At 40.1% G+C, this 27,974-nt stretch overlaps 1 protein-coding gene across 1 annotated transcript in view; it reads right to left on the bottom strand.

The window, feature by feature from the left end:
• Positions 1 to 27,974, bottom strand: part of GRB10 (growth factor receptor bound protein 10) — a gene marked incomplete at its 3' end in the record, with an annotated part of 100,933 nt that overhangs the window by 55,582 nt on the left and 17,377 nt on the right. The window contains exon 2 of the mRNA XM_079533402.1: positions 23,186 to 23,279. Coding sequence (XP_079389528.1) covers positions 23,186 to 23,279 — 94 coding nt within the window. The remainder of the gene's footprint in view (positions 1 to 23,185; positions 23,280 to 27,974) is intronic.

Raw genomic sequence — 27,974 nt, 5'->3', positions numbered from 1 at the left:
TTCATACAATGGCATTTACTATTAAGTACCGTTATGTTCTGGAGAGATTGGAGCACATTGCAATAGGGAAACCTCACTGCTGCAGCCTGCCTCAGAAGTGCCAGCAGATGTCTCAGCTGCCAAGCAATACAGCGCTATTTGTGATACTTCTCTACAGAGCCCAATTAAATAAAAATAAAACTGGCGATCCACGGGATTTCTGAGATAAGCTTTAATCATTTGCAGGTACAGTATCCAAAAGGAAACTGCAGATACAGTGCAATCCTTCAGAGTACCCTTCCCTACCTACCAGCGAGATTCAACCTCTATCAAGATCACACATGGAATAAAATGCTGACTGAGCTGGATTTTGAGGAGACTTACTAGCTAATAACAAAATTTAAAAATCATAAGTCTCTGAGTCAGCGTGTTATCATGCTGGGCCTCCAAAAACACACACACCCAAATACTGTAACTGACGTGGAAGGATTATCTTTGTTGGTTATAGCAGGCAGAGCTGCAGGTAGCCAAGGAAGCTCTTTCTTTCCCCAGCTATCTCTCAGAGGTACGCTTCCAGGGATGCTAGTAACTATTTTCCTTAATCCGCATTACATTCTGCACTGGAAGAGGATATTCAACGTCTGCTTTTTTTCTCTGAATTGAACTGCATAGAGGCTAGCTTATCACTTCCATGCACAAACATGGAAGCAGCCTTGAGCTTGAGTTGTTTTTCAAGGAAAACATTGGCGAAAACTAGCTCTGACAAACTCCCACAATTTTTATTTTTTTATTTTTAAATAAAAGAACTTTCAATGTATATTTTATTTTTTGAGTAGTAAGTTTTTGCTGGGGGAGAAAATGCTGGCAGTTCTGGAGACTTCCTATACCCTAAGAAAATATACTTGGCGTGGCAGTGAGCAATACTGGCATGCTTTTCCCCTCCCCAAGTAGAACTAAAGTGCACTCCGTGGCAGCAATTTGAACGTAATTTTGCTTTTTTGTCTACAGTTTGTTAAACTTTGGCTTTCACAAACCAGCTCCACTGGATGTTGCAAGTAATATTTTTGATAAATTAGATCATGATTTCAATTACAAGAAAGAATAAAAAAAAAATCAGTCCAAGGCAAGAGACAATTCTGTTATAAAAATAAAACCACTATTGAGTTATTAAGTTAAGCTCTCACGCTCCATAAAAATTAAAGCACTTTGAATACCATTTGATTGTTTTTGAGCACACCATAGTGGGATGACAGCCACTCAATTAGGTCTGAGTAAACTTCATTCCATGCCTAACCAAAGGACTTCCAAGTCCCATTTATCTTTCTGCTTTCTAGCCCTCCCCTGTCTCCTAGATCCTAATTTATTTACTTATTTTGGTCCTTCTTGGCCTTGATGTGTCAGCTCAGTAATGGGAACAAGCAGGATCCCACTTAGTCTGAAGCAGGATAATGCTGAAGTGAGTTCTGCTCAGCTTCATCTGTGGCAGCCTCCTGAATTAAGCAGGTATTTCTACAGCTGTCAAGGGGCTTGTTACACTGCAGAGCTTCTGTTTACTGAAAAAGAGCTGAACATGGAAAGAATCCTGGCTCTGGACTGGAGACCAGGTTACATTTTATTTCTCTAAATGGCAGCCCAGCAAACACCCTTTTCACATACAATCTGGGCAGCTCATAGGGAATACTATGAAAAACACTGCAGGAATTAAGTGAGCTGTGATAAAACACTGTATACTTATATATGTAATTTCCTTCTTCGCTCATTTCAGAATTTATTTCTTCAGCCTTACTTCTCATATCATTTCACAGAAAAGACCAATGTGAGTGCTGCTAGGAATTCAGCAGAAGATTTACAAGGCTATGCTACCTCTCCATCTCCATGGAAGTGTATTTGATACTATAGGTAACATAACAGTGTGTATATAAACAAGTGCTTGATATCGCAGTAGGACAGCTGCTGATTTTGATCCTCTGTCCCCATCTGACAGCCTGTGGTAAATCAGTTTGCCCAAATCAGCTTCAGTGCTGAATATTCAGTGCTCAGGTTAGATACTAAAAACAACTTATTCTCAGAAAGGGTGGCAGTGCATCAGAACAGGCTGCCCAGGGCAGTGGTGGCATCACTGAACCTGGAGGTTTGCAAGAAACGTACCTAGGTGGCACTTAAGGACATGGTTTAATGGGCATGGTGATGATGGATAAATAGCTGGACTAGATTATCTTAGCAGCCTTTTCCAACGTTAATGATTCTATGACATTCAAGAACCTACTTGGCAAAGCTAAGGTGAAACTAAAGCAAGATTTAACCCAAGTTAAGCTGAAGGATATTTCTAAGGCACTTTGAACACGTATTAATTGATCCTCAAGGAGTCAGAAGGAAACACTGAAAGAAGAGGAACACACACAGTTGCTTTGATTATGCAGTGAAACGCTATATAAATTGTAGGTAAAACAGGAAAAACATTCTTATTTTAAAATGAACAGAAGGTCTCAAACAGATTAACAGGGAAAAAGACATCTAAAATATCTGCAGTATCTACCTCAACAGAAAGGGTGGGTGATGGAAAGCAATTTCCTACATTTTTCTTTGACTCTTCCTCCATGACCTTGACAGAGATGCCACAGCTTAGTGACACATCCCAGCTTCCAGTACCAGCTCCACTTCCACACAACCACTCCCTCCAACATTAAGAACCGCAGACAGGCAGATTTACACAAGAAACAAAAAGACCAGTAATTTAAAACATCTGCAAATTGCAAATCCTATGCATTCATTCTGTTTTCCAGGTCCTCTGCTGTAACCAACTCTAACAGCATCGAAAGACTAAATTTGTTCAACATTAGAACCCTGGAGGTTGGTATGTTTGTGTGAAGACACGAGCTCAGGTCTGTCTCCCACAGTCATCGTCAAGTTCAAAGTGATCTAATCTGATTTAAAAATGCCAATCCTGCACCTCTGAACTCCCCATTTCTGTGTACCCTGTGTGCCCTCATGGGACTCCGCACTGAAGAACTCTCTACTTTCTAAGTAACATCCATGACCTTAAGTGAAATCCTCTACTTCACACTATAACCATGGTTGCTGGCTTACAGAATGTCACATCAGTGTATGTACAGCTTCCCAAATGCTAAACATGCCATGGAAAGAAGAGAAAGAAGCAGAAATGATGGTCTGTAAATGAGCATGACAGTGAGACAAGCATCTGCAATCCTTGAGCTCACTGAAATGCCACACAGAGAAATCATCAGGGAATTTGTAGCCACTCCTGCATTCTCCAGGTAATTTTTTAAATTCCATGTGCATCTAATTCAATTTCTGTCAAAAAGGCTGGAAATGTTAATGCAAAACGCAGGCACGTTAATTAGTGGTGGTGGGGAGAATTCACTTTATAAACATCTTGCTAAAGGTTTATGGTTAGACTCCAGTATTGCTCTTACAACATGCTTTAAAAACTTCTTGACACAGAAGACAAACTAAATTGAACAAAATTAATGTTGCTAGGTAACAACTACAGGAATTACGTACGTATGAAGGGTATTTGTCAAAATCAAAGCAGTAATGATAACAGGAACAACTAGTTACAGGTGTCCTACAGAAGAAAATAATCACAGAATCACCAAGGCTGAAAAAGATCTCCGAGATCATCCAGCCGAACCATCCACCTACCACCAATATTTCCCCACTAAACCACCTCCCTCAGTACAACATCTAAACATTTCTTGAACACGTCCAGGGACAGTGACTCCACCATCAGCCTGTGCAGCCTGTTCCAATGCCTCGCCACACTTCTGAAGAAATTTTTCCTAACATTCAACCTGAACCTCTCCTGGAACAACTTGAGGGCCATTCTCTCTAATCCTATTGCAACTTACATGAGAGAAGGAGCTGATTGCCACCTCACCACAACCTCCTTTTATGTAGTTGTAGAGACCAATAAGGTCTCCCTTGAGCCTCTTCTTCTTCACATTAAACAATCCCAGTTTCCTCATCTGCTCCACACAAAATTTGTGCTCCAGTTGTAATTCAGTTGCATCCTCTTAGACTAGTCTTGCTCGCATAAAACTAGTTCTGGGAATCCTGATGGAGAGCAAATGCAGGGTTTAATAACGAAAAATTCAGCTCTTGCCTAGTTCTCACACCTAACAAGTAGTCATCATAAAGAGTGAAGATGACAAAAGATGACAACCTAAGGGATAGAGGGCATGGATAATGAGGCTCTGTTTAATTTCAGAGACAAATCAAGGTAAAGAATATCTCTAATAAAGGCTTTTAATGGTTTTGTCCTTTGATGAGTTTGCAGTTATTCACAGATGACTTTGAGAAGCATTTCCCAGTGTGCACCTTCCCAATTGTAACCTAGGAACTGTCAAGTCACGCTGGCCTTTCATTGCAAAGCACTTACGTTTGTCATCTCAACTGAAGGCTGTCTGCAGTGGGTTCCAACATCACCTCTGAAACCTCACTTGGTTCTAAGACACAGCTGCTGAAGCACTAATGACTTTGCTGTAGGACAGAGTAACCTACAAAAAACTAAGAAAACATCTAGAACACCTAGAACAATGATCATACACATACCTATGAGCTTTATTACAATTACAAGGGAGACGATAAAAGAGCTCTCTTATGGCCAGTTCCTTTTATGTACCCAAAGACTCCAGTTAGGGAACGCAAAGTTGGGATTCAGTCTTTCCAGCATGCATTTTCTAGGAAAACACTGACAGCTTAAAAAGAAAAAAAATGGGGGAAAAAAAAAACATTCTTAAAAAAAGCATCAGGTCAACATTTGAACCAAATCCCAAATACATACACCAGTTGATTCAGTGCTACTGTGCAGGCAGTAGGAATGACCAACTGCTGGTCAGCAAACGTACCACACCCTGGTTCCAGCAGCCACTGATGGCAGAGCTCCTGTCAGCAGCAACCGCCAGCCTTTCAAAAGGCTTTTTGCACAGCCCATGTTTGCAGAGGCAATGCTGTAGAGTAAATAGTGAGTAAACAGATCACTTAAAGCAGTCTGAAGTTAAGTAGACCTCTGGGAGATTATCATTCCTGGGACGGTTACAAAATCCAGTCATGATTAATTTTCAAGAGACTGGTAACATCTGCAATTTTCTTCTATGAATGTTAGTTTCAGTGGTTTCCCTGACCCATTTTATTGTGTCACCTGATTTTAACATACTAGTTAAAGAAAAAGTCTGAGAAAGCTCTTAAACAGAAAGTATGTGTTTGGTCGAGCTTGTAAAGACGGGAAAAAATAACCTAAAACCCAAAATGCTTCAGTTACACAGGGGATAGAAAATAACATTGATGAGAGAAGTGACCCCTGTGAGAACCACACAGGACACTGGGGTACTATTTCCAAGGCCAAACCTGGAGCTGGAGGAGACCAGTCCTCAGGAAGCCCTACAGAAGAGTACAGCGGTTCCATCAGAGAAAACCTTGATACACCATGGGGTAGGCAGACCCCAGAGGAGAGTCATGATCATGTCGTAGCCCTTTACGTACACAGGTGGAAAAAAATTAAAGAGAGCAAGGGAATAAGTGCATGAGGCAATCAGACCTACCAAACAACTAGCTCAGGGATCCTCAGCTCATATCCCATCTTAGTGGTAAGGTGAATTGGATACCTCAGCCTTGGTGCATCATCTCTACAGCAAAATCAGGAAAGAGAGCTGTGCTGTTGCATTTCAAAGTCACAACTGTAAGAAGGCTGTCATTTATCCTCCCAAAGAACACAGCTGGGTAATTCCTGGCATGCCCAACAGAGCAGCAGAACTGCTGCTAGGCTGTGTAGGCCACACAAAAATTAACAGAAAATCCACTTTGGCTTTTCAGAGAAAGGGGAAAACAGCATTAACCTACTGACCTGTTACAAGGTACTTCCAGTCCAAACTCAGGAAGCACAACACCGGATAGCAACAGATTGATGAATTGAAATACTGTCTGCTGGCCACACAGCAAACGCTTGGCAGACTGCATCTTACATTAGAAAGTCGTATTTATGGGTGAGCAAGTTTAAGAGGATATCCTGTATCGGCAAGAGCTGCAATTTGACACAGCAAAGGCCAGGCTTGCTTGAATGTTTATTAATACTGCATATTTTTACACTGAGAAAACCAAAGAAATGTTTTAAAAATAGTGTGTTCTCCTTATGCTTGTATGAATGAAAATGATTGTTTTTTTCAAGTTTACTCTATCATTTCCTCATGTACGTATTTATATCCGTGACACTAGTTTATGATATCTTTTTCTTATTACTCATTCCAGAAAAAAAAAAGTGCACAAATCAAATATACACAAATAAATAACACTCTGAAAGACAAGTCAGAGTTCAAAAAGTAGTTAAAAACTGAGACAGATGAGAAGAGTAACCACATGTCTTGCAAGTCCTAAACGCTTAAAGGAAAGTAAAAAATGCAGTCAAAGCATCTATCGCTTTCCTTCAGGGAATCTATGCTCTCTCCCTGATTAATGTCGTAATGCCTAGCCACATAATCCCAGCTGAACACTACTTACGACCTGATATAAATACTCCCGCCAGGATTAGTCACTCCCACCCTGCCAAGAAAGACCAAGCTTCACCCCAACTCCAGGGTGCAACAACACATAGCCCTGTACAGAGCTGCTACTCACCCACAGCCAGAGCCCCAAAAACCCCACTCAGGGCTGCAGGGCAGGCTGGGGATGGGGGCTGTGTGCCTGGAGCAGCAGCATCATTTTGCTTCAACAGTGCTATGCTGCAAGCTGAGCAAAGCTTCCATGTGATATAAGCTGGGGGTTCCACTAGTGCATCCCTTCACGCAGGGGCAAAGCCTGAGAGCCAGCACTGGAATATCATCATCATTAAATAAGGTTGCTACCTCCTCACGCCAGATAATCAAACTTTTGGTCTTTGGCTCATTAAACCACAAGTTTTTAGGATTTCCTTGGAACAATTTTATTGTTGGCTTAGGGAGCGCTTTGAAGAGGATGTAATGCAAGTTCCAGAAGTCGCACATGGCAATTAATGAATCAGCTACGTTAATTAAAGATTGCCATTTCAAAGCATAATAGTTACCTCGCTGTGATCCACATACCAGCAATACAGACAACAGAAACACATATTTTAAGGTACTTCTAGTCAGAATTTAGCTAACAGAACTGAAGTAATGAAAAAATACAGTTCTTTAATACTGGTGTAATTTGGGGTTCTTTTACCAGCTGCTTTAATAGTTTACTATTAACTCCAGCTGTAACTTCAGTAAATCATCTACAAGAAACTGAGCTGCAGGAGTGTCATTCATAATTTCAACATTTCAAAGTCTCCCAAGAGCCTCTAACTGGTGACTCTCTAAATTCGCAAATGAAGTAACAGCGAGTGAGCTGTCATTTTATTATAGACGAAGGCGGCTGCTGTCAGATATTCTCTTGTTTCTTCAGCATAACCTGCTATCAGCTTTCTTTACATTTCTTCATCCTCTATGGACAAAGAGTATTTTGGGGTATTCGTCTAGTTCCATATGCACATGGATACCTTGCCCTTGGGTCAGAAGCCTGTTTCAGCCTACTTTCTTCCCATCAGTTTAGCTCAGGAGTCAGCAAACCAAGCAGTGCTTTCAAGTGCAAAACTGGCTCTGCCAGTAGAAGAAGCCAAGCAACAGGAGTGGATAATTTCAGAATTGTAACTGTAATAAAGTACGAACCTCTCTGCCGCCTTAGAAGGGAACACCACAGCCCTGTCACACAGATTCGCAGATGGCACAGCATATTGCTGTGTTCGCATCCCAAATGGCTGCCTGGAGACACTGCCGCGTGCACCCCAAGCCAGGACGTGGGAGCTGGGCTTGGAAAGAGGAATGGCCACTGCCAAATGGCACCTTTCCCCCTGGTCTCAAGAGCTCCTATTGGAGAACTTACTGGTTTTATTTTTATTTTAAGTATAAATGGAGGCTAAAAACAGGTCAATGAAAATGAAGAACACACAAAAACAGCACTAATAAGGAAAAACCAGAGATGCTGAGATGACATAGAACAGTAAAGAAGTTTCCTCCACCGTCCAAAAATCTCCCTACTCCTGTGTCACACTGCATAACCAGACATTACCATTCTAATTGATATTAACTGTTTGCAGCCAGTCATCTGAGACCAGCCACAATGCAAAAGAAAAAACAACCAATTTAGCAATATATCTAGGTCCAAGGAAAACATGCTATTTGCTTCTTCTAGAATCACAGAATTCTAGGCACACCAAATCAAGTTTTCTTTTTAAATCAGCTACTCAAAAACTTGGTCCTTCATCGTTTCACATCCTGCAGGCAAGCTGCACCACTTAAAGTAAGTTAGGATCAGGTTAACCCAAAAGCGAAAGCCACAGACATGCTACAGAGAAAACCCACCATAGCTCTATATGACTCAGATCTCAGTGGCCAGTTACGCTCCTTGTCCTTAGGAGACCCATACACTCAATTTCACAAGGCGCACACATTCCCAGTTTGGTACTCAGAATGTCATGTGATTCCTAAGGACCAGTTTGATGCTCTTCTCCACCCCGTTCTGTTTCACAGTGTTGTGGGCAGAGACCTGGGGCTACCTCCATGCATACACAATATACACAAAACAATACTGCTAACTGGACAGACAGCACGTATTTTCTCTTGCCTGTATTCTGTTAATAAATTATCCCTTTTTGCAAGGCACTCTCCATTTTCTCCACTCCAACAGCAACCAAGCTGTGTAAGCCAGAGGCAGCTGCATCCATGACAAAGGAAACCCAGGGTCCCAGGGGTATCAGCACTGGCCATAGGAAATGGCCTGCTCACCTCACTGCGTTTTACATGTGAAACAAAGCCCAGAAAGTCAGTAAAGACTGGTTCTTCCCCCAAATGCATGCCCACGCACCACAGACCAAGGCCTAAAAAGAGGCCACGCATGAAGCATGAACAGGACAGAGCTTAAGGTAGGCAAAATGTGTAACCATAGAGCTGTAAAGCACTTGTGTTCTGATGGACTTTCACTGATGGCTTTTTAACAGCAGCAGCAAGCTCAGGTTAACTGCTACAGTAGCAATACCCATCATCATCCAAGCAGCAAGCTGCTATTGCTTCAGTCACCTGAATGGAGAAACCTGCAGCCCAACAGTGCTGCCACAGCACCTTAGAGGTAGACCTGCACTTGGACCTTGTTATAGATCCTAGATCTGTGTTATTCTTCTACCCATTCTCTAATACTCATCATTATCTGCTGAAGAATATTTTAATGGTTATTCATGAGGGTACAAGCCATCCACTTGCACATCTTGCTGTGTTCACTACATCATCCACTTGCCATTCAGCTGCAAACCTCCTGGGTTAAAAACTCTTCACCTGCAGCTCTTGAGATTTTGGAAGAACTATTTAAGTAGGCCTGAGCTCTCCAGGATTTTTCAACCATGTAAGCACAAACCACGAAAATCCAAGCAAAAAGAATAACTTGGGTGTTTTGTTGTTGTTGTTGTTTTATATAAATAAGAGCAAGCTCATAACTGAATTGCAAAAACAAACTCAAAAAATAAGTAGTCCCATGATGCCTTTTTAATATACAAACTTACAAACATGCAAGCTTATAAAAATTTGTGCGTGTAAGCTTGCAAGCAATAGATACCTACCAAGAAGCACTAACAAGATGCACAGTGTAAAAGATGTCCTTGCGCAGTAACAAATCCACTCAGACAGTGGTGCTATAGCATACCATAATCTTGCGTGGCTTCCAGCCTCACCCTGTGCATGTCACAAACTGCCTACAATCTTGATTTGGACAGAAAGACTCAAATGTTGTTACTGCAATCTCAGCTTCATTAATGAAATTACATACTAATTGCTTTGGTCAATAGCACCTTAAACACTTTAATTACTTAAGAAGCTGCTTGCTGTCAAAAACAACAAATGCAGCTGTATCTTCCATCCTATGTTTTGGTTTCTTACGGTATTTTTTTGCCCCACTTTAAATGTGTTGTGTTCTGGTTTTTGTTTTTGTTTTTTAGCTAAAAGCATCATTAGTTCAACAGAAGCTTATCCAAGAGATTTAAGTCAATTAATGAACTCAGACTGATCTTCCCTTGAAATCGCTTGGCTTTAGGAAAAGTGCTGCAATCTTCTGCATCTCGAATGCAAGAATGTCAGCTGCTTGGGAATTATGCATTTCTCAAGTATCCTCACATGACACAGCTCATCATCCCACTTGCAGCACTGTGTTTACGTAAAGGCAGAAATAAATACTCTAGTGCTTTATCACAGGTAAGTTGGAAGACAGTGATGACTGAGGTTTATTGCTACAATGCTACATTGGGGATAAATATTACTGCACAACTGATATCAAATCACAGCAGTTCTATTATAGATCTCTAGTTTATCAAACTAGAAAATTTGTCAATTTTTCTCTTTTATCACATGAGCTTAAAAAATGTTTGCTTTATAAATGATAAAGAAATCATTGCATTGCCTCCAACAAGAAATCACAGAAGGATACTGTCCTAATTCATTTTGGAACAGATTTAATACCACAAGGAGATTTTTCAATGCTAAAGGCACTATAAATAATGCAAAACACTGCAATATCATCAAAACGATTTTCTTTGGAGCAATAATGTGGTTCCACTGATGATATACAATTTTTTATTAGATCCTTAATGAACTTGTAGACCATCTACATTCAAAACAAAGCAAAACAAAAAAGCAAGGATGTTGTCTTCTTATTTGGCAAATACAAAGTGTAAAGCATAAACCACAGCACTAGCAGTGTTACATCAAAACATACAGTTATCTAAAAGTATTATAAAGTTTTAGGAGAAAAAAGTAAATGAAGTTTGTTTCTGTTTTCTCATATGCTTATACAACCGTGAATTCTTAACTAAGATCATAAAACGGATGAAACTCCAACACAGTTTGAAAACAGGCATGTATGAGAACTTGTACGCTACAGAAAGTGCTAGAACTAGCTTCATAGTTTTCTCCATCTGCAATAACTCTCCATTGTGGATTCTCCATCCAAGTTTCCTCCACAATCTCTGGGAACTCATTTTGCTATTTACCTTGCATGAACTGAAGGGCAGCACTTCCTTTTTTTACCTGAGGTAAGTAAAATTCAGATTCTTGTCATCTTACTATTCCATCACGGAGGCACTTTGTCAATTACAGCCAATTACTTGCTTGCTCTTTGCTATCACATTAACTTCTATAGTGTCCCCTCTACCAACAATCCTAATTTTGTCCCCCCTAGGTAACTCTTCTCCTGATACCCCTGCCCCAAACTGAGGTTGTGCTAGACCACTCTGCCTTCCTACATTCCTCAATAAAGAGCATACTGAATTAACCTGGACAGGGCACATCATGTGTTTTGACTGATGTTTTTTGGGCAGATGCTCAAAATAACAAGTAGTACTCAGTGGCAGTTGTATCAGGTCAGTGAATAAAACATAGTCTGCTACATAGTAGTATCTTTCCAGCTCAACTTAATCCATATACAAGGACCTACCACAAGTATAAAATACTGTAAATGGATTGCAAACCCATAATGATAATATTATATACATAGAAGTTTGAGATTAGGTTCCTTCCAAGCCTATTTAAAACCTATTTAACTTACGCCACTAAAAATCTCTTTCACTTCATATACTTCAAGCCACCAAAGAAGTATTTAGGTAACAGCACAAAAACATTTTTCCTCTACCCCTTCTGTGACAGATTTGTGCTCACAATGAATATAGATCCAACACTCGGGGATGAGCCATCTTCTGCATTTGTATGGTAACAACATCAGAAGGACTGGTTTCAGGCTGGACCTGGGACACATGCAATAGTCAAAGTTAAGCTCTTGAATTCACTCAGTATAGGGCTCTACGTTTGCCTGGAATACACAAACGAGTGCTCATTTCCACATTCACTGCAAACAAACTCACACAAATTATTTTTCTTGCTAAATTATCTGTATTTCTAGCCCAATATGAATATCTACAAATGCTTCTACTGCAGCATTTCATTTCACCTGTTAAATCAGCTTTTCCTTCAGAAGAAGTGTTGGCTTTTTTGCCATTACCAGCTGTACCATCAAACCTCTGGGAGACACAAGACTCTGGGGAATGCAAATGGCCTGAGAACAGAACAGCAAACGGTCTGAGAACAGCTTACTTGAACGGACAGCTTTTTTCAGGGAAAAGTCATCAGCGCTGCGATCACAAAGTGCTCCTGCTCAAGCAGTCGCTGTAAGAAAGGAGGCTTTCACCCAAGCAGTGTCTTTAACAAATTTCTCCACAACAGTCTCAATTTGCCTCGGAGCCAACAATCTGCCAAATTCATCTCTGAACTTGTTCTTCAGTGAGAGATCTCTCTGTTCCATGTTTCACCAGCTTAGCGCAGCAGGAGACGTGTAGCCTGGCCCCAACTGCTATGCACTATTGCCATACAGAGAGAGGGTTGAGAGGCTTTTTGTTTTGCTTTGTTTGGCTGTTTTTTTAAACAGAAGGTTTACAGAGATACACAATGGTGGAAAGATATTACTACAAACATAAATACTGTATTAGTAGACATCTTGGCTCCTACGGTAATGAAAATGAATTATATCTCATTCAATAGTTACACTCCAGCTAAATGCTAAAATCATCTTAAAGAAACTCCAGGGCTTTTCACCATGCTTTATGCCTCAAGTGGTTTTCCCTTATCTCATCCTGCATTTATTCCATTTTTTTTTTCTTTTAATAAACATTCTAAGCTCAGTCTGTGAAGCTGCTCATGACTCCCAACTTCGACTTCATATCCCCACACACATACACATGAAAAGAAAGCTTCAACTATCCTTCAGCTTAATTCACATCCCTACTGCAAGTTCAGAAATATATACCTTGAATCCCTCTTAAAAAAAGACATTTATAGCACTGAAATCTGCATTATCATTCCCCACTTCCAAGTCACACGCCGCATACAAACAAGTCACTCTATAGAATGGCTGCGCATCACATCAAATTAACAGTCCTTAACTTTCCCTTATACTTGAGATTATATCTTATTATATGTTCACATGTTATGTGTTCTTTCCAAGCCTCTATTAATTACAGAAACAATATATCACAATGAGAATGAGATAGTTTGCTTCCCTCCCTATCAATGAGTGAAGCCCCATCCATAACTGAAAATGCACCAGTTGGGACAGGATAAAACTGTTTTATATTTCTGCATAGACTTCTACGCGACACCTCATGTGTGAAGGCTGCCTTAGAAGTAATGTCTCCTGTTTATTATGTTGATCTGTGACATCAGAGGTGGATGTTGGTGGTATGGCAGTAGAAGATGAACCTTCCCACCAACATTCCATCACATTTTGCTGTGTGACAGATGGCATCAGAGGGGCACTCTGACAGAGTCTAACGTGGAAGTATGTACAAAGCAGAAGTATGTCTCGGAATTCCCGCATGCAGAAGAAGTGGCATCCACTGACATTCAGTGACACATTCTGAATGTTTCCGGAGACCAAATAGTGGATGTGAGCACAGTAAGGCGGTGGGTGGTGCAATTCAGCAGTGGCCACAGTCAAATGAAAGAAAGACAAACCGTGTTCTGGACAGCCTTGTAGAGTTGGGTTTTTGTTGTTGTTTTTTGTTTGTTTGCTTGGGGGGGGGTGTATTTATTTATTTATTTTACATGAACATGGCATGCAGACTCTTGTTCACTGCTGGTGCAAACGCATAGCTGTGATGGCAATGTTGAAAAATAGTGTTTTGTAGCTGACAATTTGCTCTATCAAATGCTGTCACTGTACTTTTTGTACGTGGTGTAGTTTCTATGGAAATAAACAGGAGACGCTACTTTCAGAGCGATCTACATAATATGCAAGCCTCAAAACAATATCGTTGATCTTCAAAACAGTGGTTGAGGCCAGGAGGTTTTCCATGGTAAGGCACACAGGACTCAGAAGAGTTACAGTGGAAACACTTCAGTTTTGATTATGTCTCTCCAGGACTGGTTCCCAACTTAATGCCATAAACAAAACAAGAATTCATCTGTGAAAACAGCACGCACCCTATGAAGCACATCTCAACTGCATACTTGACAGAAATTTTGCAACAACAATATCCTCATTTTGCTAATGGGAAAAAGGTAGACAACCAAGAGTGATTTGTTTCATCCCACGTAAGAGGTAATTTGTTGAACAAGCACTTCTAGCTCCTTGCCCAGCTGTCAACACCAGCAAGTACTGCTCTCATCCAATGAGCATGTAAAGACATAGGTCTTACCAGCACGTTCCTGTCATCAGAACTTGTGTCATTTTACACAGTTCTTGCTATCTTAAGTCTGACTTCAATCATGAACTTAGAAACACTTTTTTTAAACACAAAAAATCATTTCGTACTTATACAAACACAACTTTGCCAGCATGAAAGACTGCTTTCATGTTTACCCAACAATAACAAAAAATTTAGCCAAGTATTTTAGTGACATCCATTTTCTTGAATAGACTGTGGTATATACTCATCTTGACATAACTGAGTAGAGTTATAATTGCTGATATAGACCATGAACACATTCCAATGCAACTTGTTTGAACCAGCTAGAGGAAATACATTACCATGCTGGAAAAACCTGGAAATCTGCAGTTCTCAGCTTCACAGTACCTGCCAGAACCAATGTCTTTTATAAACAGATTAGAAAACGCATTTTTAAGAAAGATGTTGTTTAAAGCTTTAACTTGTATTCGGCATTTTCTTCTCAGCTACAAGATGCGTTCTGTCTTTATTTGATGATTCCAATTTTCTAGTACATAAGTTCCTGCAATTTATCCTACCATACAGAAAATGATACTAAAATCTTAAACTAGTTCTATGCTTGTTCAGACTGCTTAACCTAAATTTGATGTAATTGTGCCCGCCAAGTATTACAACCTTTTTTTACTTTCAAGTACCAAGTAAACTTTTGTTTAGTACTCGTAATTCCTCCTCTAACTTAGACCTGCAAACAAGTAAAAAGGAAGCCCAGTAAGCTGCTGACTCCTAAGGAATTCTGAAGCCTTTGCTGAGAAAACTGCCATGTCTCAAATATGCCCCATTTCCCTCTTGCACACAAATCTTACCTTCCCGCTCGTTCTGTTTCTTAACTCTGAAAATGTTTGTGATTTAAACATTGCTTCATTTTATGTATTCACTTGCTTATTTTAAGGGGAGCAAAGTGAATTTCTATATTTATTCATTAGATAAAAGCCTTGCTTAGGAAATGAAGCTCATAAAAAGAGAAAATAATATATATTTTGCTTCACCTGAGGCACTGGAAATAAGAGACAGAAACCAAATGTTAAGACACTTTATCATCAGGACAAACAATGGAAGGAAATAAAGAGCTGCACTGCCTGTTCCCCATCCTCTCAGCACTTTGATAGAGACCAAAAATACAACCTCAAAGGTCAAGGAAAATAAAAACCTAAAAACTGAATACATGCCTAACAGCACTGTTTGCAGACAAGAGGGCTGCATTGTGTCAGCTATTAGAAATTATCTGCCATCACTAGAGAGATCAAAGGTACATGGCTGATCAGAGGCAGAACACAAATCAGTTCAGTGTTCTTTAAATGGGGGTGGGAGTAACTCTGGTCTTTATCTGAAGAAGTTAAATGGATTTTATTCTGGGAAAAAAATGATATCTAGTCCTAGAATTGCTAAATTGTACTGGTGTTCTAAGGCTGCAAAAGGACTCTTGCCAAGCCTAAGTCTAGCTGGTTTCGAGAATTCAGGGAGAAAGTAGTTTCTGGCATAACAACTTCCTCCACTTTGCCACACCACTGTTACGACGTTCTTAGAAATAAGTTTTGCAGGAAAGTGGGAGGGGAGCTGTATGACAGCAGAGGCACTGTGCTCTGCATATTGATTTCACTAAAGTAGGCAGAGATTTAAAAAAGAAAACAGTTCTCTCTTTGGTCATAGTAATTTCAAATATTGCATGTATTGTGAATTTGATTGCAATTTATCTGCATTTATTTGTATTCCAGTGAACAGAATATCTTTATTTTAGACTCAAACTGAGCAGTGATGAAGCCAGATTAACACCTTCGAGTCTTCAATGCAATGAAATATTGAATGGCAGTGAAAAAGACTGTTTCCATCTTCAAATATACCCCTCCCCTTTACGTGTCAAATCATCTTTGAAGCTTCAGATTTGATTTTGGGTACAGAGCTAGAATTTGAAACTATTATGATACCAGAGAGACACTGTTTTTATTGAACAACTGCTTTTGTTATGGTGTGATGAAAAACTAGGCTACCTAATAAATCAACTTTTCTAGCTGGAAAGTTCATTATGCTGAGACAATTTAAGTGCCCGCAGACATGTTTTGACATTTGGCTATGACAACTTCACTGAAAGGTTCAAAAAGTTCTTATATAAAGCAAAATACACTTGAAGACACCTCCTAAGAGGGAAAAAATAAGCAGAATCCATGGACATACAGGAAGATGGTAATGTAGCACTGGCAAGAATTCAGCTCAGCCACGTTAAAAACATTGTTTCTAAGCTACCAAAAGAGCTTTTGCTGCTAGTATTACTTCCCAACCTTCTTCTCTCAACATCTTGGCAGTACAAATTTAGTCAGATTACGAAAGAAAACATAAGCATAAATATAGGCAATAAAATTATTCCAGAAAACATATGAGCTCATCTCAAGGTTTTACAGTCAACTTACATTGATTAAATTAGAAGAGGGCATTTCAAATCACTCAGCTCAATTATGGACCATTAACTCAAATGGAAGAAATAAGCCACCTAGGAAGCAGAGGACAACTTGAGACTGCAAGTCTCCCCGTACCTGTTGGACAGTAAATACATCAGCATATAAAACAATAAAAAATATTGAAATCTATTGCACTTGGCTGCTTTAGTAATCTGCTTACAGAAAGGATGACGTAAGTAGTTAAGAACATAGATTTGCACAGAAGAGAGCACACTAAAAGTAGGATTTGGGGCTCATTTATTAAAAAAAAAAAAAAAAAAAAAAAAAAAAAAAGCCAACCACAAAGTGAGAGCTCAAGAAATGAAGGAATGAGCTCAGCCCAGCCCAAATACACGGGACAAGTGCCTCATCAGAACCAGATCTTGAGACCTTGCTTTCCATCTAGTATCTAAGTTTCCTCAAGCATATCATTTCCAACTGACACATGAGCTCGAGCTCCACGCAATCAGCTGAACAGCAGCACTGTTCCACATGGATACCGGCTGTCGTGGTTTCCTGCCCATCACTGAAGCAGACTGCTGGTTTCTTAGGCTCAAGCTTTACAACCTGCAAGACCACATCCTCAGTCAACATTCCACACTGACAATAGAACTTAACCTTGCTCAAGTTCAATCATCAGCCACAAAAGCGACTTCTTAGCACAACGAAGACTTCTGATGAACTACTATTGCTTGGGAGACTGGGACAGACCAGACAGAGGCAAAGAGGAAACTTCCCGATAGCTTTTCTCCGGATGCCTGCCAGCTTGTGCAAGGTACTGTTACCCACTCCCTCAGCAGCCAGCCTGGCCTTGCATCAGCCTAGCAGCAGACAAGCGCTTGGCAGCCAGCCAGCCCTGCAAGCACAACTGGAGGAACACAGGAGCTATTTGTGATGGCAATGACATCACCTCTCCAAGCTCATAGACCTCTGGGAGAGCGTGCCAACAGTCAACAAATACATTGTTTGAGCATTTAACCTCTGCCAACAGAACAGGTTCATGTACAGAGTAACACATCTACGAACCTAGCAGCACCTCAGCCCCTTCCCAACCACCTCACCTCATGTTTCACTGTGTTGCCAATAGCTGGAGCACACACTACCAAAATTTTCCACAAGATGCCCAGAAGTGCACTCCTTCCTCCTCCATGAGAAGAGGATAACTTTGCACTGATCCTCTGCATTACCCCAGCTGAAAGCTGGCCCAAGAATGCAGAAGTACAACCACTCCAACGTTTAGTCTTAGCTGCACTTTAGTGGCAGCAGGAAATACACATAACTTAGATTAAGACAAAAAAAAAAAAAAGTTTTAAGAAGGAGACACTATTAAATAAATAACCCTTGTGGGCATTTTCTTACAGTCATCAAACGCATACTTCAGGCTTATATTAGTATTATGCCAACTTGTTTTCAAGTAAATCTGTATAAGGGGTGAGGGAAGAAAACACCCTCTTGCAGAGAAAGACATTTAGAAAGCAGCACCAGATGCTACCCAGATGACCAATTCAGACCTTCCCCTCCCAAAGCCTCAGGCAAGAATTTAGGAAGAATGACAAGAAATGAACTTCTAATCACCCCAAAGTACACCTGATGAATCTCCTCCCGCAATAACTGGAATCAGAAATCTTCAAAGATAGTGTAGGAACACCATCCTTCCGTTTTCAGTATGACAGAAAGACTTAATCACCATAAAACCTACAGAGCTTCAGTCCCTAGGGATAGTGTTACGTCCTTTGAGTAGGGAGCCTAACTCCTCAGCCCAGCTCCTGCAGTGCAACTAACTACTCTTCCCTGGAAACTCTTTTCTCTAACACATCAAGATCTTCGCTTATGTAATAACTTTACTTCTTCTTTTTTCCATAAGTCACAATAGAAAATAGGCTTAAGATTTACTTTGACGATCAACATGAATAGCAAGCATGCATTCATAATACCGTAATACCCATTTTACACTTACTTTAAAATCTCACTTGTAGAACAATGAACAAGGGCACCCAAATGATGCCACACTGTGTACCTATGAAATCCAGATAGAGGGGTCCTTCCATTACCACACTGCCCCATAACAGAATATGAGACAGCTGGGATATTTGAATATTTTTTTAATCCAAACTCATACTGGGTAGCTTCAGCAGAATACATTCCATTTTAAAAATCTTGATACTTATTTAAACTCCTACAAGTTAATGCATAGCCTTTTTCTCCCTTATTTTACTGTCTGTCCCCTAGTTAATGAAAAATAAAAGGCAATCTGTCACCTGCAAATACGTTTATGTGACACACAAACATTTTAAACTGTTCTTAGTCTTTATTCTCATTTCGCTGATTGCATTCAATCATCATCATCAGCTTTTGTACAAGTAGAGTATTCCTGACACTCCATCAGCTAGCCTATTCTGTCATCCTGTAGCTTGATGCAGATCTCTGAAGTTATCTGTATTAAAAACCAACCTACTTTGTCTTCTTTTCATTTTTTAATTTGTTTCAATTCTGTGTGTTCATAGGTTTGGGAACTAATATAATTAGGGAAATCAAACTTCCACAGAGCTATTATGGATGTCCTCCTAGTAACTGTGCTAACAAAATTCATCACGAAGTACAATAGAAGCCTTCTCTAAAATAAGACAAAGCTACTGTAATGAGCAAGGCAGGAAGCGGGAGCTCAGTTCTGAGCGTAATGGTAGTTAGTGTAAATCCTTTTGGCACTAATGGTGTTTTTTTTCTAAAGCTGGACAATGACAACAACATTTATACAATACATGAGAATTCACGAATGTCTTGGCAGCTTTTGGTATTGTCTGTAACAAACAAACTATCTGTATTTCGTTCTACATTTTCCATTCAGCACCAGTTGGATTCTGGAAAAAAAAAAAAAGGGTTAGTTCTGATGCACCAAATAACTGATTCATCCTAATGGGATCCCATAACTGAAGCATATCAGAGGTAGCACTGGTGCTTACTGAACACATTCTTTAGCTACAGAACTAATAACAAAACCACCTCAATTTCACATGCCTATCACCAGACAGATGCAAGAGGCAACACATTTAAAGCAAGTAATAATTGTAGTGCTTGAGAAAGAGGCCTATGCAAGATCATTTCTCTAGGTTAAATGAGGAACCATACTGCTTCATCTACACCCACAGTCATTCAAAAATCCTTATTTATTTACATAGGCCCTTTTTTTTTTTTTTCTTTAAGAAGCATGTTAGAAAGGTAGACTCCACCACCACTGATTGGTATCCCTTTTACAGAAGCTCCCTATCAATTAGAAGCTAAATGTAAAACTGACCAATTGCAACATGCTCGCCATCTTGCTGTAGGTAAGATTTCTACCACAACCAGCCAAAAAAGACCAAAGGGTCAGCCTACTGTTGACTCTAACAACTCATCTCATTGCTGTCAAAGCCAGAAGCATGGCAGCATTCGGCTCAGGCTCTCCCTCTGGGAACTCTTCAGGTCTTCTCTGGGAACTCCTGGGACAAAAAGCATCAAATCCAATAACAGATGAAACAGCTACTAGGAGAGCAAATGCATAACAAAAAGGAAGATGAATCTTTCACTGCAGACCCATGGCAAAATGTATTTGTACAGATACTGGCAATCATCTCTACAAGAAAATACAAAGAAAGCACCAGTACTGCATGATTAATACTTCAATTAAAAGCTCAGGTGACAGAATGCATCTTATTTATGCCTAACTTCAAAATCCTGAATTATAATTAGATACAGTATCTCAAAAGTACGTCAAGTATTAATAAAAGGCACTGCCCATAAACTTCACGTCTGTGACTGGAGTTGGCATAAATTACTGCTTGTTAGAAAACCAAACAGAAATATGAGCTCTGAAATGCCTCAATGAAGAAAAGCCCAGAAGTATGAAGTGAGAAGAGAAACAAGCAGCGGCATAGCAAGCAGGTTAAGCTTACCCCCTGAAGTCTAAGGGTAAATAAATGTAGTTGTTTTTCCAGTTTTCTGTAGCATGTCGTATTTTGCTATCATATTTCATGCGGCAAAGCCACTGCTAGCTAGCACAAGGAAATCAATTAAGTAACTTTATCTTGCTAATAAAGCACATTGAAGAACAACTCCTGTGGCACCCAATCGAGGGTACTCAACCAAGGGGAATGAGGCTGAGCTACCAGATGCTTGGAGAGAAAGTAGAACCCTTGGGATGGGGCAGGGGGAATGAGTGCTGGAGCTAATGGGCTCTAATAAGGACTTCAGAACTTCTCAGTGTTCTGAACTCTTGAATGCAAGAATTTAGACTAAAATAACCATGACAGTTTCCAGCTCTGTCCTGTGCTACTGGACAGGGCAGGAATGCTGCAAGCATCCCTGTCACTGTGAAATATGAAGAACATGCAAGCACTAAAAGTTTTACAGAATTGAGACATGGCTAAGTCCAAACTCCTTTGTTTGGAAAAAAATGAAATCATTGCTTCCCTCCCCCACCAAGCATGCTTTTACTTCCCCTTTCTCTCTGTGGGTTTAAAGACAGTAAATAATCATTCTGACCACTTCCATGCCTCTTTCCTTAATTCCTCAGGAAATGCCACGTAGGTTAGACATTTTTCTTCTCTATGCTCTAGTCTTCACTACACCTTTTGAGTGACTGCTGGAGAAATATTTGACTTGCTGTCTATTCATTGTTAAATATTGGCTGTTGGACTTTCTCTGGTGGACAAAAAGGCCTGCTGGACTTCCTATGGCTTTCAGTCAGCAGCTGAAGTGTATCTGCTTCTTTACTTCACTGAATGTTAATACTATTCCACTAGATGAAATTTAGTTTTTATTTATGAAGTAGCTTTTGGGAATATAGGTAAGAAATCCTAATGCCTGCTCCCTGGGTTTAGTACCTTTATTATACTTACTTGCAGAATTATTGGAAAATGAATACTACATAATGGTTATAGATAAAAATGTATGTTATTAGCTTTTCTATACATAAGCAGTTATTAACCTATTCAAAAGGAAAAATACCACTCCATCTGCACTCAACTTCCAACATTTGTTTTACCTGAGTATTTTAAGACTCCTTGCTTTACATAAAGTATTCTCTGCTACCAAATCAGCATCTGCCTGAGTAAAAGAATGATTCAGCAGGAAACACGTACTTGAAATACCCTTCACAAGAAAGAGTTTATTCATGCAGGGACAGTTGGCAGGGATATCTCAGTCTCTACTTGCATGCTCTTTTTCCAGTTTGTGTAGAAAAGATTCAGATGCCTCAAAGGAAGCTAATCACCATTTTTATAGGCTGTGGAAAGCAGGGTCTGGTTCAGAATTGTAAGTGCTTGAGTAAAAAGCAAAGGGCTGTAAGTTAATGTTCAAAAGAAACTGGCAAATCTGCTGTGCTGCCTGAGCAAGGTGGCCAGGTATGAATTACAAGTGTATACACTAGAAACAAACAGAAAAATTAACTTCAGAAACTCGTGAGAATAACAACTCTGCCCTGACTTAGAAACAGGCCTGTAACAATCACCATTCTCCGTTAAAAGCATTCTGTGTGAAGATACCTGCTTTGGAAATTAGTTTGGACCATTTTGGACAGACATCTGACTCCAAGCAGCACAAGCAGAGCCACACTCTAGGTGACCCCATATGGATGACCCCATTAATTTAAAGGGGATATTCACAAATAGCTTCAGAAGAAGTCACCTACGTAAATCCGCTCCAGAATTTGCACATCCCAAGGTAGGTGAAATTAATGCTATGTCCAAGAAGGAAATTGTGCTGCATGAGAGCATGCTACAATGCACTGCTTCTGCTATTAAGATTTGGATTTTTCTTCGGGGCAACCTGTTATTTCCTATTTTCAATGGAAAGTAAAGTTTTAAACCAAAAAATCTAAGGTGAGAGATTCTTGATATGTTTGAAACCCAAATAGTATTGAGGACCTACAAGTCATGAAATTCCAGTCTTGCCGCCCTTGGCAAATCAATTAAACTGGATTTTTAAAGGAAAAGTTAAGCATATAACTTTTAGAAGACTAGGTTCAAGGACTTGATTCCAAGTTAAGCCATCAGGAACCCTAAAGATAAGAGCGCTCACTGATTGACACAGCACTTTCCATTATTCATTATTTCTAAGCCAAAAACTGAAGGTGTGCTAAATAGTCCCCACTATGACAGTAAATATCTTTTTTTTTTTTTTTTTTTTTCCTAAGATGTCTGGAGTCTTTAAAGTTTTTTTTTTTTTTAAACACTGCAAATGCTGAATTAAATTTCAGTATTCCCTAAAAACAGGACGACATTCCTTCTGCTCAGGCTAGTAAACTTAGCTTGAGCTGCAAGACTTCAGATTCTTCTAAGTAGGTACTTAGTGAACTTCATGCACATCTCACAGCACAGTTGTGATGAAAAATCCCACATCGCCAGCTCTTCTACTCCAACCACCCAGAGCTTAATTTCATAAACGAGAAAGAAAAAACGCAAAACGGACACAAAACTTTTCTTCATCCTCAGCACTTTTCCTTCAAGGAGACTGACTCCCACTCATCATTCCTTACCTTGGTGATTTAGGGACATGCGATTAGATGGTTCCTGGAAACCTGGCTCCACCAGATCCCGCCGACCATGAGCTGAAGTCTGATCTACATTGTCCTAAAAAGAAAAGAATAGAAAAATCTCAATGAAAATGGGCACGGTGCTCTCTGTAAGCTACACTGCATAGACCAAATAACACTGACACAAGAAAAATGTCTGCTGTATCTCTCAAAGGAGAAGCCAGTATTGGAGAATGGGGGAAAGAATAGGTTAGTGCACAGAGAGGGGATACTGGTCAGCTACAGTAATACAGGCAGCACAAATCCAGAATAAATGACTATGCTGATGGCTCATTTGGATGTCAATTTCACATTTCAAAATGGGAAATAGCAATGCAAATGCATTTCCCAGTTCAACAGAAGTTTCTTCTTGCATCAAATTATGCAGAGGTTTGGGGTTTTGTTTTCTTTAATTCCAGCTCTGTGGCTTAGGGGTTAGTAACTAATTAACTGGACTGAAACAGATTCAGTAGTGAACTACCAAACCTCGAGAGGAATCAGAAGTTCAGTTTAGAAAAACATCCATGGTTCTGGATGCCAACCTGAATTTTTTTCATACTAGAACTCTCACAAGATCAGGTTTCACGAAGTTTTAACACAGACTGAATTTGGCTAAGTCTAAAATACCATGGTTTCTCACAGGGCTTGCCAAAAATGAAAACTAAGAAAAAGCAGGAAAATTGAAATATAAATAACAACAACAAAAAAGAAAAGCAAGATAAGTCACAATGGGTTTCAGAAATATAAGTAGGAAATTTAGAGCTGGTACACAGTTTTACAAAGCTCGTATGTCTTTGTATATACCAGTTCAATGTTACAAAGAAAAACAAAAGCATGTACCTGGAGTTGATTGCACAAATACATAAGCGCCCATGACATACACAACGGCACTTATGTCAAAGCACAGGAACCACCTTCATGGCAAAGTATATAATTACAGCAGACTAAGGACATGGACTCTGAGCAGCACTTCAGCTACATGTAACTGTGAGCTAAGCTCAACAGTTCTAGCTTACAGAATATAAGCTAATGCTCAAAATCAGAACGTACAGTGTTTGAGGATAAGAATGTAAATAGTTAAATAGGATATTAAATAAATTATATTATCTGTTCTTCAGAGAGACTGCCTCAAACAGCGTATTTGAGCTTTGCTGAAAGAACTGATTGATACCTAAAAGGAGTGCCTCTGGAGCCAGCACCACTGGGACCAATTCAGGAATCCATAGGCACTCATAAGACAAGAACTGTCATCACTGGCAAGACTAAGTGAGGCTTTTATAAATAAATAATATATGATAAGATGCACATAATATCTATCTATGCCAGATAAAATAGAGACCACTCAGGAGGTTGGCTACCTCTTCCCTTCAGATCTCACTTTCCATAGTTCTCTTTTCCTCTGGGGAACACACAGTCAGCACTGACCTGGACCAGAACAAATCAATTTCAAATTTCAGGCAGGAGAGTTGGGACTAACTAGTATGAGAAGATAACTGCAGGAAGCAGAAATTACACAGAAAACAAAGAGCCTGTTCACCAAGAAGTTCAGTTTAAATCCTTCAAAAGCTCTAAGGGCAAAAGTGGGTAAGTTTATATAGGAAAAGCTTCAGTCAAAACTCACAGCTGAAGCTGATTTGCTCCTCAGTTATTTCAAACCCAGTACATAGTCTGAGCTGAACTTTGCAGGCACTGAGAATAAAGCAGAGCATCTTTCCTCTCAGCACAGAGCTCATCTTTGTACATTTCCATCTGTGAAACTCAGTATCATGTATGTTTGTCATGTAGATAAAACCCACAGATGCAGTTGAGCAGCGTTAGTTCCCTCCCTGGAAACAAGTGTGGACAACTTACTCATGGATGCAGCTGTATATTGCCCTGTGCTAGAGGAGAGGAACAGGTCATACCAACAGAAATGAAAAGAGGAACAAGAAAAACAGTTATAAGCTATCGGTTGCAAGCATAAGGTGCTTTCAGCTGTCCCAACACATAAAAGCCCTTACTAAAAGGCAAAGTACTTGCTTCTACAAGGTAATGGAGGTAAGATGTGATCAGAATGCACCTGTTTACTTTGGGGCACTCACAGCACAACACACAGTGGTTAATGAAGAAGACATTATTTCAGAGATGAAGGCTCACAGCTGGCTGCAAGCACATAACTCCTCAATTAAAACAGATTTTTAACTAGCATTTGCCAGTAATTTAGAGGAACAGCACATCCCTCCTCTGGTATAACCTCACAGTTGCACCAGAAGATGCTGAAAACCATAAGCCTTATTCACAACGTTTAATCCAAGATCACAGTACAATAAGTAAATCAGTGATTTCAGAAGCAGAAATTTCAGTTCCTAGGCCAGCGATGGGATGCCCCTGCCTGTTTCCGAAGGTGCAAAAGGTGCAACGCTCACTCAGGTCTGCAGAGTTTGCCCAAAGGTTGAGCCAAGCACAGAGCAAAAGGTTTCCTCAGCGCGCTCAGGGCCAGCACAACCCTGTTGCTAACATAAAGCAGCAGGCCTGCATAAACAAAACCACACCTGCTAATGCAATGCGGGCAGCCGAGGAAAGGTAAGCACTGGGCAATTTTTAAAAGCTCATGATATTTTCACATGACCCGCCAGAATCTATTTGTGTCAGTTTTTTAAAGACAAATAATGGCAACTCGCCAGCTGCAGCAGAGATCAGACAGACACGGGAACGAGGTTAAAGGAAAGAAATGAGGGGAAAAAAAGTTATAGTTGCTCTGTGCCAAGGTGCTGTGGCACAACCCCAACACGGCCTCGTCAGGAGCACAGTCACAGCCCAGGCCCCTAAGCACACAGGCACCTGCTTTGGCCCATCACTGCCCCACTGCTGAAACCAGGCTCCCCATAAGTCATGTGTTCCACCATGTCTTAATCCTCAGATCCCTCTTCTCTTCCAATAAACGCTCTCAATATGAAATTAATGCATGTTACTTAACTTACTGTACCATCCAGCTATTACTGTATTTTTAGAAGCTAGTTGAGGCATTAGCCCTCACAAACTTGTTTGCACATACTATTTTCTCTGTCAGTCAGCATCTGTGACCAAGGATGATTTAATCAAGTGACTAGCAAGAGTGTGAGAAGGATCTGAAGCATGGTTTATTTTTGTAGAGTCTCTTAAAGCAGTTAGCATTTTATATAGCCAAACATTGGCATTATAGGTTAGATTTCAATGTCCTTTTGTAAACTGCAATGCAGAATGTTCCATGTTGGCATCATACCAAGGGCCAAAGTCCATTCATAGAGAGTGTTATCTCTATGTATCAGTAACCCAGACAAGCTGAGTCCATTTTTCAATCTATAACCAAGCCTTTCAAGGTACACTCCTTCAAGTTCAATACACTGTTGTCTGCTGCTATTTGTGCTAGCGTAAGTATTTCAGTTATCAAAGAAAACACTGGATTTGGTATTTAAATCAGAGAATCAGTCAGCCGCATACTACAGTAGCTCTGCTGTCTGCACAAGCGTTCTCTAATCACTGCCTTGGGTCCCCACACTACTGTTCCTGCCTGCAGTTTAGCTCAGTGTTTGCTTGGAAGAACATCTATCAGCATGAGATGTTATTCAGCTGACCACTGTATTGCTGCTACTCTCATCCTGGTTCCTCCAGAGAAGGTTATCTAGTCAGTCAGGCTAATCTTAAACAGGGCTTAGACAGGAGGAAGTACATCCAAAAGTACGCATAATAAAGCACCGCCCACACTTCCCTTCTCCCCCACTTCTTTGCACAAAAGGGACCTGAATTCAGCTGAGACAGAGTAGCTTTCTCTTGAGGTCTGGAAATCCCCTTTTCTTGAACACTTCAGCTTTTTCTAACTTAAGCAGTCACTAGAAGTTTAAGAGATTAAGGAAGGCTACCAGCAACAGCAGAGCTTCTCAGAAGCTCCTGGGACTGTGCCCAAACCATGATGTCCAGACCACCAAGATGACAGTCCCTTTTAGATTTACTGTAGCTGTTTGCAAGCCCATACAGCCGTGCCCCTGAACAAAAGGTTCAATTGAGCAAGAGTCACGCATACTCATGCCAGCAATCCCACAGTGACAAATTAAGATCATGACATACTTCTGATGTTTGTACACTGTCCAGCACAACAGAGTCAAGTCAGACATGCTGACGGGTTCCACTGCAGTTTGAGACTATCAACACAGATACGCCTCAGTTTACACACAAGCACTCCTACAGCAATAGTAGCTCCCTACCTGGTGATGTGACTTAATCATACCAAGTAGATATTTCAAAACTAGTCAAGCATAAACAGAAGATAAGCCAGGTCATTACCTGAATCATCCTAGCTTTACCCTGTTTAGGCTACTTGTGTGAAGCAGAATTAAGTATTCTCTTAGTACAGGTTGAAAAAAATATTGCAAAGCACAAGCCATTATTAAAATTCACTCAGGAAGAATCTACCAAAGGCAGCTGAAGAGTAGACAACTCCTGGCCCAGGCAGCCCAGAAGGAGAAAGGATAAACACCTGCAACTTGCTATTCTGAATCAAAGGACAAAGAAATGTTCATCTGCCTCTGCATCTGACCCAGTATTGCTGTTCTTTGTATGCTTCTGTAATTTCATTAGGCAATAAACAGATAAAGAAGCACTTCTGCTGAGGACCATATCATGCAATTTTTTACTTCACAAATGAAACACTATTTGCACGAAAATGAAAGAACTCTGTGTTTTTTTTTTTTGTGAGCTAGGCTTCTTTTTTCATACCACAGTTTTGCAGCTTTGGTCT

Source organism: Tetrao urogallus (genome assembly GCF_951394365.1).
Source record: "Tetrao urogallus genome assembly, chromosome: 3".
Classification (NCBI taxonomy): Eukaryota; Metazoa; Chordata; class Aves; order Galliformes; family Phasianidae; genus Tetrao; species Tetrao urogallus.
This window is presented reverse-complemented; position numbering and strand designations above follow the sequence as displayed.